The sequence below is a fragment of the Canis lupus genome, chromosome 34 (assembly GCF_003254725.2).
Source record: "Canis lupus dingo isolate Sandy chromosome 34, ASM325472v2, whole genome shotgun sequence".
NCBI classification, from domain to species: domain Eukaryota; kingdom Metazoa; phylum Chordata; class Mammalia; order Carnivora; family Canidae; genus Canis; species Canis lupus.
The window spans coordinates 13908701-13921067 of NC_064276.1; the positions used below are offsets into that span (position 1 = coordinate 13908701).

The 12367-nt window shown below is 36.2% G+C and overlaps 1 protein-coding gene and 1 non-coding gene across 2 annotated transcripts in view; one reads left to right on the top strand and one right to left on the bottom strand.

The window, feature by feature from the left end:
* CCDC39 (coiled-coil domain containing 39) overlaps positions 1–12367 on the bottom strand; it is a 45557-nt gene that overhangs the window by 4122 nt on the left and 29068 nt on the right. Inside the window, exons 14-19 of the mRNA XM_035710245.2 lie at positions 6576–6699; positions 2884–3043; positions 2238–2344; positions 1252–1392; positions 917–1096; positions 706–791 (exon numbers count right to left, since the gene is read on the bottom strand). Coding sequence (XP_035566138.2) covers positions 706–791; positions 917–1096; positions 1252–1392; positions 2238–2344; positions 2884–3043; positions 6576–6699 — 798 coding nt within the window. The remainder of the gene's footprint in view (positions 1–705; positions 792–916; positions 1097–1251; positions 1393–2237; positions 2345–2883; positions 3044–6575; positions 6700–12367) is intronic.
* Positions 3568–3669, top strand: LOC112662918 (U6 spliceosomal RNA). Its single transcript, XR_003138949.1, has one exon. It is a non-coding gene; the product is annotated as a U6 spliceosomal RNA (small nuclear RNA).

Genomic DNA, 12367 nt, shown 5'->3' on the forward strand with positions numbered 1-12367 from the left:
GCATATAACTAGCTATACAATTCTGAAATACTAAGGTTTTAAAAATATGAAAGTACAGCAAGCGTCAGGTGACTGACTGCTTACCATGTTTATGTAGAAACAGTTTTGTTTTAAACATTTTAGGATGTCCCTTTATTTCTGAATGCTCTGGATGAGTGAATGGAATGGATGGCTACTGGATGTAGGAGATTGGGAATTTTAAAATTAGGATCATCATCAATAATTTTTGTCAGCAAAGCACAAGAGTGATTAAACATCTACCTGATAGAATTCTGCATATAAAACTAAACTGCAGGAGTAAATGATTGTCTTGTTAGCAAAATAAAGCAGCAAAAATGAAATAAAATTGTGACTACTTAAAACTTCATAATGTGGTTTTAATCATAAAAACCATACTCCATATGTCTGTACACTTAAGTTGCCTTTTTATGGTTTAAATTTACCCCCGTACTGAGGGTTAATCATGCAGGATGTAACTTCCAAAACTTCACCCCACTTTATCCCACTGAAATAGCTGGAAGTCACAAAATACTCCATGCGCTAATAGAAACTGACCTCAGACAAATCAGAAAGAGTCTTGCTCTGCTGGCTGTTTGCTGTATACATGACACTAACATAGAAAGGTGGGTAAAGGTAAGGAGAGCACTGTGGAGGTATTTGCATAGGATAGTGAGTTAACGAGATGATTTTTAACCTTCCACTAACCTTGCTGATAACAGTGAAGTCTGTGAAGGAGACCTAGAACTCTGGCGACTGCCTTTAGTACCAGCTGTAGGTAGTTCTAAGCCATTCTGGAGGAATATTCAATAGCAATTATTAGTACCACTGCATTTTAGAATATTTTTAACTAGACTTCACTCTATGATAAATGCCATAAACTTTATTAGGTTTTTAAAATATTTTAGCTAGAAGGTACCTGTTGAAAGTATGTTTGAAGGATAATATGGATCTCAGCATTTTCTTCTGTGACCTCAGCTAGCATCTCATCAATGATCTTGTGGAAATGTTTCACTTCACGAAGTTTGATGTCTTGTTCTTCTAGTGTTTCATCTTTTGTGTCTTTCAAAAGTCGGATCTCCTTGGTGAGTTTTGCACACTGTTGTTGGTCAACAGTAGTTAATCATTATTTATACCTATTTACCAGAACTTAGTATTTTTTAATGAATGAAGGAGGATTTGGAGTTACCATCTGGAACTCCAAAATACATAAATATAAATATGACAGGTCAGTTTTTAAAAAGACAGCAATACCTGTTTAGTTACTCTCTCTAACTTTGGCCTTTGCTCTTCCGTTTCTCTATTTAGTTGAGATGAATAAGCCTGCTTCTCTGATAATTTTTCTTTGACGTTATTTGTTAAATGTTCTATAACTTCTAAAGTATTTTCCATGCTCTGCAGAAAAAGTGTTAAAATACTTATTGGTTAGAATCAGAAACTTAACAAGCTTGCCATTTTTTTAAGTGTTCATTTAATTTTAATTCATTTATTTTTGTATATGTTGGTAGATAATAAGTACAATGGTTTTAATTTTTTTTAAAGATTGTATTCATTCATGAGAGACAGAGAGAGGCAGAGACATAGGCAGAGGGAGAAGCAGCTCCCTGCAGGGAGCATGTGGAACTCAATCCTGGGACCCCAGGATCACGCCCTGGGCCAAAGGCAGGCATTCAACCACTGAGCCATCCAAGTGATTAAGTTTTGTATATAATTCCACTGGAAAGTATTTTTATGGGGCAGGGGGATATAAATCAAACAATAGCTGTTAAAAGCATGTAATTTTCAAAGATTCAAATTTTATACCATTGGTTCCTTCAAACAGCCAAAAAAAAAAAAAAAAAAAGATCTAAATGTTTACATAGAGCTTCCTAACCAAGTACATGGTTTTCTCTTTCAATGATGTGGTTTAGTAACTACTTTCTACTAAGTTATTTTTATCTTTCAAATTTTATTTAAGGAGCAATCTTTAAGGAATTAAATAAAAGTTCATTAAAAGTTACTGGATAGACCACAATTAGCTATGATTCATCAACTAATTAATAAGTCATTATCAGTAGTCCATTCTGTGCTTAGTACTGTGATTTTAATTTATTTAATATTTTGGTCATTTTTTCCCTTAATTGAGACTTTTACTACTTTAAAAAATTATCTTCTCTGTACAAGAGAACAAGACAGTAGACATGATGATGACGACAGTTAACTTTTACTAAGGGCTTATTACTAAAGCATGTAGAATATACCTGGATATCTTCCTGTAGTTCCCTGATTTGTCTTTGTTTGTATCTGTATTTTTCATCAATAGCTCTTTTTTGTTCTTCTAGTTGGATTTTTAGTTCATACTCATCACCTAGAATTAGAGAATTCTTAGTTTAAATTTTTAACATGTTATGTAGAAAGCAAGCTTAAAGCCTTACAAATATTAAACTTCTAACATATTGTGTTATAGAAGAAGGTTAAATTCCTTATATCTATTTGTTGAGAAACAGTATGAGCATGTAGTAGCCATTCTTGTTTTGTCAACATAGAGCAGCCAATGTGCTGCAATTTTCTTTACATTTGAAATTAATTCCCAGAGAAGTGATATGCAATATTGCTAGAACTAATAATGGAAACAACTTAGCCCTTATTTTAAAGGGAGGGAGGTTAGGGGGCCCCTGGCTGGCTCAGTCAGTAGAACCCTGATCTCTTGATCTTGGGGTTGTGAGTTTGAGCCCCACGTGGGGCACAGAGATACTTAAAAAATAAAAACGATAAAAAAAGGGAGGGAGGTGATTTTCTGACTTAAACATGGTATATTTTTGTTTTCATGTCTCACAATGTTCCTCCTTAAAAATAAGTACAACTTTAATTGCATATATTCATTAAAAAATTTTAACTCCTACATACTAGATGGAGTGATTTTTTGAAAAGATTGTTTGTAATTGTTGTTGCAGCTTCTCAACACTTGCAATGTATTTTCTAGAGCATAGATTTCTTTTTCAGCTTTGTTGATCTTAGCATCCAAACTGTCACCTTCCCTTTGAAGTTCTTCTTTTTCTTGAGCAGCCTATGAAACAGAATATAACTGATTGCACAGAAATATCATGGGAGAAAATAAAATGTCTGTTTCTAGGGCAGGAAATAGTTTATTCACAATACCAATTTACCTTGGGGCCCACATGCAGCATTAGGCATTTATTTCTCGCACTTGATTTAGAGTAGAAGACTTACTCCCCGAGACCTTCAAAATCTAGTATGTAGGATACAAACTGATGGAAGTATAATAACTAACCAAAGCTTATTTTAACTTTCCAACAAAAATTACCAGAAAGCTAAGCAGGTCTAAACCTTGATGGGAAAAGTTAGGATTAACTAGGAGGTGGTTTCAAATTAGATCTGTTCAATACGGAGAATGCAGGTTTCTGGCCTGAAAGAAGCTTAGGAACACTTTCCCATTTTAAGTCTTTAAGGAAAAAAGAGGTGAGCAAGGTACACCTAGGAAAGTAAATGCATATTATTTCCGAGCCACTTATATTATTAGAACGAGGATTTCAATATCTTTGAACAGTTAAGTAATATTAAAACTAGGGTACTCACTTCAATAGCACATACTAAAATTGGAACAAATAGAAAAAATTAGTGTGGCACCTGCACAAGAATAACATGCCAATTTGTGAAACACTCCATATTTTTAAAAGGAGAAACACTACATGATTTCACTTGCTGGAGATGCCTATAACAATGAAATTCTCAGACGGAAAGTAGCATGATGGTTGCCCAGGGTTGAGGAGAGGGAAAAATGAAGATTCAGTGTTTTATGCATAGACAGTTTCAGTTTGGGAAGATGAAAAAGTTGTGGAGATGGATGTTGGTGTTGGTTGCACAACAGTGGGAATGTACTTAATATCACAGAACTGCACAATTAAAAATTGTTATAATGAAAAAAAATTGTTATAATGGCCAATTTTATGTATATTGTGCCACATTTAAAAATATTTTTTATTTCTTATTTTTATTTTATTTTTTTTTATGATAGTCACAGAGAGAGAGAGAGAGAGAGGCAGAGACACAGGCAGAGGGAGAAGCAGGCTCCATGCACCGGGAGCCCGACGTGGGATTCGATCCCGAGTCTCCAGGATCGCGCCCTGGGCCAAAGGCGCCAAACCACTGCGCCACCCAGGGATCCCTAAAAATATTTTTTAATTAGAATTGTTAAATGTGGCTGGAAAAATGCAATCTATAAACTTCTGAAACCCAAAAATTCTCAGTAGTGGGTATATTTTGATTTTTTACAGTTTAACTCCATCCCTGGGAGTACAAAAAATTCGAAAGAACTCCAATTAAATGTTGACAGGGATAGTATGGATATATATTTAAAAGTGTCAAAATCCATTTTTTATCAAAATCAACTAATAATTTCATTTGGTAATTTATTCAACCCCTAGGTATGTGTATTTAAACCAGAAATGTGGCCATTTGAAATGTTTTATTGGTAACTGTTAATCTCAACATTTTCACTGGTATTTATTATGCTTCAAAATATGGTACACATTTTTTGTAATAAATTGTATGTAATAAAAAATAGCAAAAAAAAAGTTCTTAAATTATAACGTAATTCCTGTAAGTTGAGGTTAGAATTGGCAACATTTTCATTTGAAAAATATTGTAGTGGAGGGATCCCTGGGTGGCGCAGCGGTTTAGCTGGATCTAAGCTCCAGGGCGCGATCCTGGGGACCCGGGATTGAATCCCACGTCGGCCTCCCAGTGCATGGAGCCTGCTTCTCCGTCTGCCTGTGTCTCTGCCTCTCTCTCTCTCTCTCTCTCTCTCTCTTTGTGTGTGACTATCATAAATAAAGAAAAATTTAAAAAAAATATTGTAGTGGAAGAGAGCTATAATGAATCAAAACAGCTGTGTTTTAGTTGTGGATTTCCTACAAGTGAGTAACATTAATTCACTTTCCTTCTCCAGGTTCAATTTCATTGTTAAACAAAGGGGTTGACTTTGTACATTTATATATTTCCTGATCTAATTCTATGTATATGTTAAACTTCTAAAAATGCTATGATCCTATTTGGTTCCAAATCAGATATCATAGAATGTATACCTTCTCTCCTAGATTAGAAAGGAACAAATTTTCATTTATACCTTTCTGTCAGCATTTTAAAGCATTTTCTAGTAATCTCATTTTCTAATACTTCCATTAAATTGTGGTCAGAACTGGACTGTGTCCTTATAAAGACCACATAAGACACACTAAGTCTAGTTACAAAGTTTAATTTTTACACATCTGGCACATGTGAATGGAGTATTGAGAGTAAAACATTTAAATATGCCATATAATGAAAAATGGAATAACGTGGCAAGCTGAGGACCCTGAAGAGGATAGAAAATGAAGAGTAGCATTAGGAAATTGGGAAGGTAACTGATCGCCTCTATTCCTCTTACATCCCCCTTATGCTGACATTTATCCAGCAACTTCGCTATTAACAGAAGGCATACTCTTACTTATAAAATTTGCCTGTACTCCTGAGAAGTGGATGCATCATCTTCATCACAGCATTAACAGTAACAACAAACATTTACTGAGGGCTCATTTTGTTCTAGACAGTGTTTGAGGATTTTACATATATTTCTTCACTTCTCACAACAAAAGTAATAATATCTTCATTTTGCAAGTAAAACTAAGTCCTCCAAAGGATTAAATAACATTCATGGTCACCTACTTGGTCAGGGATAGAACCAAGATATGGACAAAGAGAAACTGGAATTGCAACATCTACCTTCCCAACACTGATCAGCCTAGAGCCTATCACCTCTCAGGGACCTTCAAAACCTGAGAGGAGAAAAGTCTCATCAGTAATAGGCAGAAGCCTGAGGTAGTACAGACTGATGAGTTACAAGAGCAGTCTGAGAGCTGGGACTCCTTTCTCCTGTAGGTTAGTATGGTCTAGGGTGTAGCCATATGGGAGGATGGCTATAGTGAAGTAAAGACTTGAGCTTTACATGTTGAACGGGCTGTCAACATGACACTAAAGGCACACATTGTGACAGCAGGTCTTAGGGTAAAATCTATTCTGAACCTTGAATAAAGAGGGAAAGTGATATGATACAAATGATAGCAAAAAAAAAAAAGTATCAAAGAGCAATCCAGACTTCTCTTTGACCTCACAGACTTGAGATGTATAAAAATAATAATTTCAGGGGGCGCCTGGGTACTTCAGCCGGTGGGTAATTCCACCGGTTAGGTGCCTAAATTTCAGCTCAGGTCATGACCTCAGAGTTGTGAGATTGAGCCCAGATTCAGCTCCATGATCAGCCTGGAGTCACCCTGAGATTTTCTCCCTTACCCTTTTCCCCTCGCCTCACTCATGTCCTGTTGCACCCACTCATTCTCTCTAATAAATAAATCTTCTAGAAATAGTAATAATAGCTTCAGTACCTCCACCTGACAACTAATATTTTATGGACCTAATCTAGTATGGTAGCTACAAGAGTGCTGTGAAATTTAAGGTTGCATGGGGAAAAAAAAAAGCCATTTGGTTGTTAAAGAGCAGACCAAAAAGATACTTTATCACAACTATGAATCAATTAAGATTACCTTTATCACATAATAGGCCTGTGTTTTCTCCTCTTCTCCTTCAGGAGGCAGCATAACAACAGTAAGAATTTCATATCTATTCTTCAGCTTATCAATTTTACTTAGCCTCTCATGGAACTCAGCACTAATATAGAGAAAAAAAAATACTGAAAAACAACATGCTTTTTTTAAACTATACTTTTCTTATATAAGACATTTTGATGACTACTGAATTCAAACAGGTTAAATATGTTCACTTTTAAATTTCACAATTAGTGGGAAGGGTCTCAGGTTTCTCCCTATTTGAAAACTAAGAAGTTAGGCTGCCATAGTTTCATGGATATTGGCAGAAGACATGATTCCTACGTCAGAGAAAAAGGACTTTGCCATTCATGGCACACCAAGTAGCATAAGCCTCCTGCTTGCAGAACTCTCAAAGTCCCATGCAAGTGAAGAAGGGCTCAAATGGATGTTACACACACCCTAGGTTTACATCACAGCTGAGGAGCCTCAAGTTTAGGTAATTCAAATATTTCTAGAATATTTGGGAACTAAGCAAATATATTCAATACTTAGAGGATACCACCTCTAGCTTCTGAGGCTATATACTATCCGAACATCTTTTAAAAGATAGTTTAATGGAAATTAAAACCACAATATATTACCTCACAGCCTTAGGGTAACTACTAAAAAAGAAAAACAAAGCAGTGGCAGGGTGCCTGGGTGGCTCGGTTAAGCTGCTGGTCTTTTTTTTCATTGTACATTTCTTTTTTTATGGTATATTTTTTTATTGGAGTTTGATTTGCCACCATATAGTATAACACCCAGTGCTCATCCCGTCAAGTGCCCCCCTCAGTGCCCATCACACAGTCACCCCAACCCCCCACCCACCTCCCCTTCCACTACCCCTTGTTCGTTTCCCAGAGTTAGGAGTCTCTCATTTTCTGGCTCCCTCTCTGATATTTCCCACTCATTTTCTCTCCTTTCCCCTATAATCCCTTTACTATTTTTTATATTCCCAGTATGACTGAAACCATATAATAATTGTCCTTCTCTGATTGACTTACTTCACTCAGCATAATACCCTCCAGTTCCATCCACGTTGAAGCAAATGGTGGGTATTTGTCATTTCTAATGGCTGAGTAATATTCCATTGTATATATAGATCACATCTTTATCCATTCATCTGTTGATGGACATTGAGGATACTTCCACAGTTTGGCTATTGTGGACCTTGCTGCTATAAACAATGGGATGCAAGGCTGCTGGTTCTTGATTCAAGTCATGATCTGCTCCATGTTCAGCAAGGGAGTCTGCTCGAGATTCTTTTTCCCTCTGTCCCTCCCCCCACCAGTTCACTCTTTCTCTCTAAAATAAGTCTTGGGCAGCCCCAGTGGCCCAGCAGTTTAGCGCTGCCTTTGGCCCAAGGTGTGATCCTGGAGACCCAGGATCAAGTCCCGTGTTGGGCTCCCTGCATGGATCCTGCTTCTCCCTCTGCTGTGTCTCTGCCTCTCTCTCTCTCTCTCTGTGTGTCTGTCATGAATAAATAAAATCTTTTTTAAAAATGAAAAAAATAAAAATAAAAAATGTGGAGAAACTGGAACACTTGTGCACTATTTGTGGAAATGTAACATGATGCAACCGCTAAGGAAAACAGTATGGTAGTTCCTCAAAAAATTACAAATAAAAGTACCATATGATCAAGCAATCCCAGTTAGCCAAAAAAAACTGAAAGCAGGTACTTCAAGAAATCTCTGCACCCCAATGTTCATAGCACCATTATTCATAATAGCCAAGAGATAAAGCAATCCCAACATCCATGGACAGATGAATGGATACACTACATGTGGTATATACATGCAATGGAAAATTATTCAGCTTTAAAAGGAAATTGAATCACATGCTACATAGGTGAACCGGAGGACACTGTGCTAAGTGGAATAAGCCAGTCACAAAAGACAAATACTACACGATTCCACCTACATCAAGTATCTAAAGCAGTCAAATTCATACAGACAGAAAGAATGGTGTTACCAAGGGCTGGAGGAAGGAAAAAATGGAAGGTTAGTGTTTAGAGGGTATAGAGTTTCAATTTCAGAAAATGAAAAAGTTTTGGATATCTATTGCACAACAATGTGAATACACTTAACATTATTGAACTGTACACTTAAAATGATTAATATGGTAAATTTTATATTATGTGTTTTTTTACCAAAAAATTTAAAAGGACTCCAGGATGGGATAGTTAGTGCCTTTCCTTGCAAGACATACAGAAATATGAGAAATACATGAAGAACTGTGTCCCACAATTTCGAATCTGCTGATTATTTTTTCCTTTTATTTTGGTAAATTCATATTTTATGAACCCTTTAAAATTTATTTTATAATAATGCTAATTATGCTAATATATGTATGGCAACATGAAGAGTGACTCATTTGCCTACTACCACCTTATGAAAGCATACTGTCCAACCATGGTGAAAAGAAATCTTTAACCTACCAGCATTCCCACTCCTAAAAAAAATTGGTGGTAAAATATATTAACAGAAGTTATGGTTTTCTTTATTTTTAAGTATTATGTTGTATAATCAAAAAATATTTAGTCAACCTTTATATGACTGTAAAAGACAAGGCCTGTTGGTCTTCCAGCTTAATGTGGATTGACTACAAGTATATCTCTCCTCCTTCCTAAAATTGAAAAGAATAAAAAGAAAAAAAAAGCACAGCTCTGGGAAAAAGACAGTCACAATTTTGTCATGAATTCATGAAAAAATGGGAAACAAATGGGATATGATTGATGGGGGGGTGGAGGGAGATACAGACAAAGATTATTAATGCAGAAATAAGAGCCATGTTTCACAAAAAAAAAAAGTCTAGAGAAAATTCAAATCCAGAAATAAGAAATAAAAAGACCAAAAGTGATATCTGAGGTGAGTAATGAATGGACTGTCTAAATATCTGGGCCACTCTCCTCAATCCCTCAAATTTTAGGGAAATGTTGGCAGGAATTATTTGTGCTTCAGTGATACCCGCCCCCCGCCCCCCATTATCAGAATTCCTAGTATTGTTATGTTGGAGCTAGAGAGAAAAGTAAAAAAGAGCATGGTGATTCCAGGCCCCCCCCAAAAGTGGGGTTAATAAAAAAGTTCCATCCATGAAGAAAATAAAGTCTTTATCATCCAAAATAAACTCCTTATGCTCATTAAGGGACAAATTAACCCAGTGCCCACAGGCAGCCCTCCCAATTAGGAGAGACCAGCTGGAAAAAACGATCTACCTAATTGCAGAAGAAACCATACCAGCTGCTATATCAATCACCATGATTATTATTTAAACATTTGTTATTAAATAACAGAAAGCCGAGGACTATCAAACATACTGGAAAGTTAACAGCATGAATGAAAAGAACAAAGTGAGCAACCACACGACATACTAAGACAAATAATGCAAGGGACAGAAGAGAACTTCCAAAGTATTTTAGTATCTCTAAAAGATGAGAGGATATTGATCCCAAACTATCCATAAACAAGAATGGGCTGCTATGAAAAGACCAATGAAGGAACAAGAGTCATTACAGTTTCCCCCTTTTTAATTTAATAGTAGTAAATAAGAAAGAATCAGTGATCTAGAGAAAGAGAGAAAGGGGGGCAGAGAATGGAAAGGAGGCAGAAAGGAAGAGAACAGGGAAAGAATGAGAATATCTTAAAAAGTGAAATAGAACAGAAACTTTAAAATGAGAGTGAAGTGAAGAAATCCAGAAGACAAACCAACATCCACTAAAATGAGCAACAAATGCAGAAAATAGAGGGCGGTGAGAGAAAAAAATTAAAGAACTAATAGGAAAAAAATTTCCCTAACCTAAAGAAAAACTTGACTGAAATAATTAACAGAGCTCACCAAGAGCTCTTGTTTCTTTCAAACAAGAAAAATGAAAACCAAAAACCAAAAATCCAAAAAAACCACCCAGAACAAAGAGAAATTCTGAAACCCTAAGGATAAAGAGTGTCCCAAAGCTTTTCAAACAATAAACAAAAACCAGGTTCCCTACAAAATAAAATGAATTAGTCTGAATCAGACCTTTCATAAATAACTCTGTCATGTATAAGAATATGAAACAAGGAGCAACGCCTGGGTGGCTCAGCAGTTGAGAGTCTGCCTTTTTCTCCAGTTGTGATCCTGAGGTCTCAGGATCGAGGCCCGCGTGGGGCTCCCTCTGCCTCTCTGTGTCTCTCATGAATAAATAAATAAAATCTTAAAAAAAAAAAAACAACACGAAACAATGCTTTCAAAGTTCAACTCTAATTCAAATATGAACAGAGTAAGTATGTGTTAAACATGTAAAAACTCAGGGTACCTGGTTAGCTCAGTCAGTGAGCATCAGCCTTCGGCTCAGGTTGTGATCCTAGCTCCTGGGATGGAGCCTGAGTTAGGTTCCCTGTTCAGTGGAGAGCCTGCTTCTCCCTCTCCCAGTGCCGCTCCCCACCACTCATGCACATACTCTCTCAAATAAATAAAATCTTTTTTTAAAAAATAAAAATAATAAAATAAGGGCAGCCCCGGTGGTGCAGTGGTTTGGCACCACCTGCAGCCCAGGGCGTGATCCTGGAGACCCTGGATCGAGTCCCACGTCGGGCTCTCTGCATGGAGCCTGCTTCTCCCTCTGCCTGTGTCTCTGCCTCTCTCTCTCTCTCTCTCTGTCTCTATGAATAAATAAATAAAATATTTTAAAAATAATAATAATAAACATGCAAGGACTCAGAAATTTCAGAAACCATCAATTCTGGAAAAAAAAAAAATTCAGATCCTACTCCAGAGAAATGAAATGGGAATCCAAGAAAAAAAGATGACACCGTATACATGAAACAATATTAAACCAAAAACAAAGGAAACATACAGCTAAGTTGAATTATTGTTGGCAATTGACTATATAGTTTAATGTAAGCTATGAGAAAGGAGTTCTTTAAAAACAGAGACTTAATAGGGCAGCCCTGGTGGCGCAGCCGTTCAGCACCACCTGCGCTAGGTGGGATCCAGTCCCGAGTCCCTCGGGCTCGCTGCATGGGGCCTGCTTCTCCCTCTGCCTGTGTCTCTGCCTCTATGAATAAATACATTTTTAAAAAATCTTAAAAAAAAATAGAGACCTAATATTAAAAACAGTAAATAACAACCTGAAACTATAATTAGTGGTTTCAATAATACTTGAAAGATGGAGAAAGAAAATGTAGCAGTAAAAGATGCTAAAAGTCTTATCTTTTAATAAGATAAGGAAAAAAATCATAGGAGCTAATTAATCCTCAGTATTCTCAGAAAAATAGGAAAATTAAAATTTCTTTTGAATTTAAGAATAACCAACAAAAAAATAATTAAAATTAGAAGTTTATATTCCAAATAATAAAAGAGGAAAGAAGGGAAAAGCAAATTCAATAAAACCAATGAAAGCCAGGAAAGACAGAAAGAATATGATTCATTTCTAGGTATTTATCCAAGAGAAAAGAAAGCATATGTTCATACCAAGAACACATATGTTCATAACAGCTTTATCTGCATAGCCAAAAACCAAAAACAATTAAAATGTTCATCAACAGGTAAATATATGCATAAATTGGGATAGATATATGCAATGGAATATTATTACTCAGTGATGAAAACCTGGGGTCAACAAACCATCCTGCCTGCTACCTGTTTTCGTACGTCCCATGAGCAAAGAATGCCGCTTACCTTATTTTAAAGATTTTAATTATTTATTTGAGAGATAGAGAGCATGAGAAAGAGAGAGAGCAAAAGCAGGGGGTAGAGGTAGAGAGAACCAGACT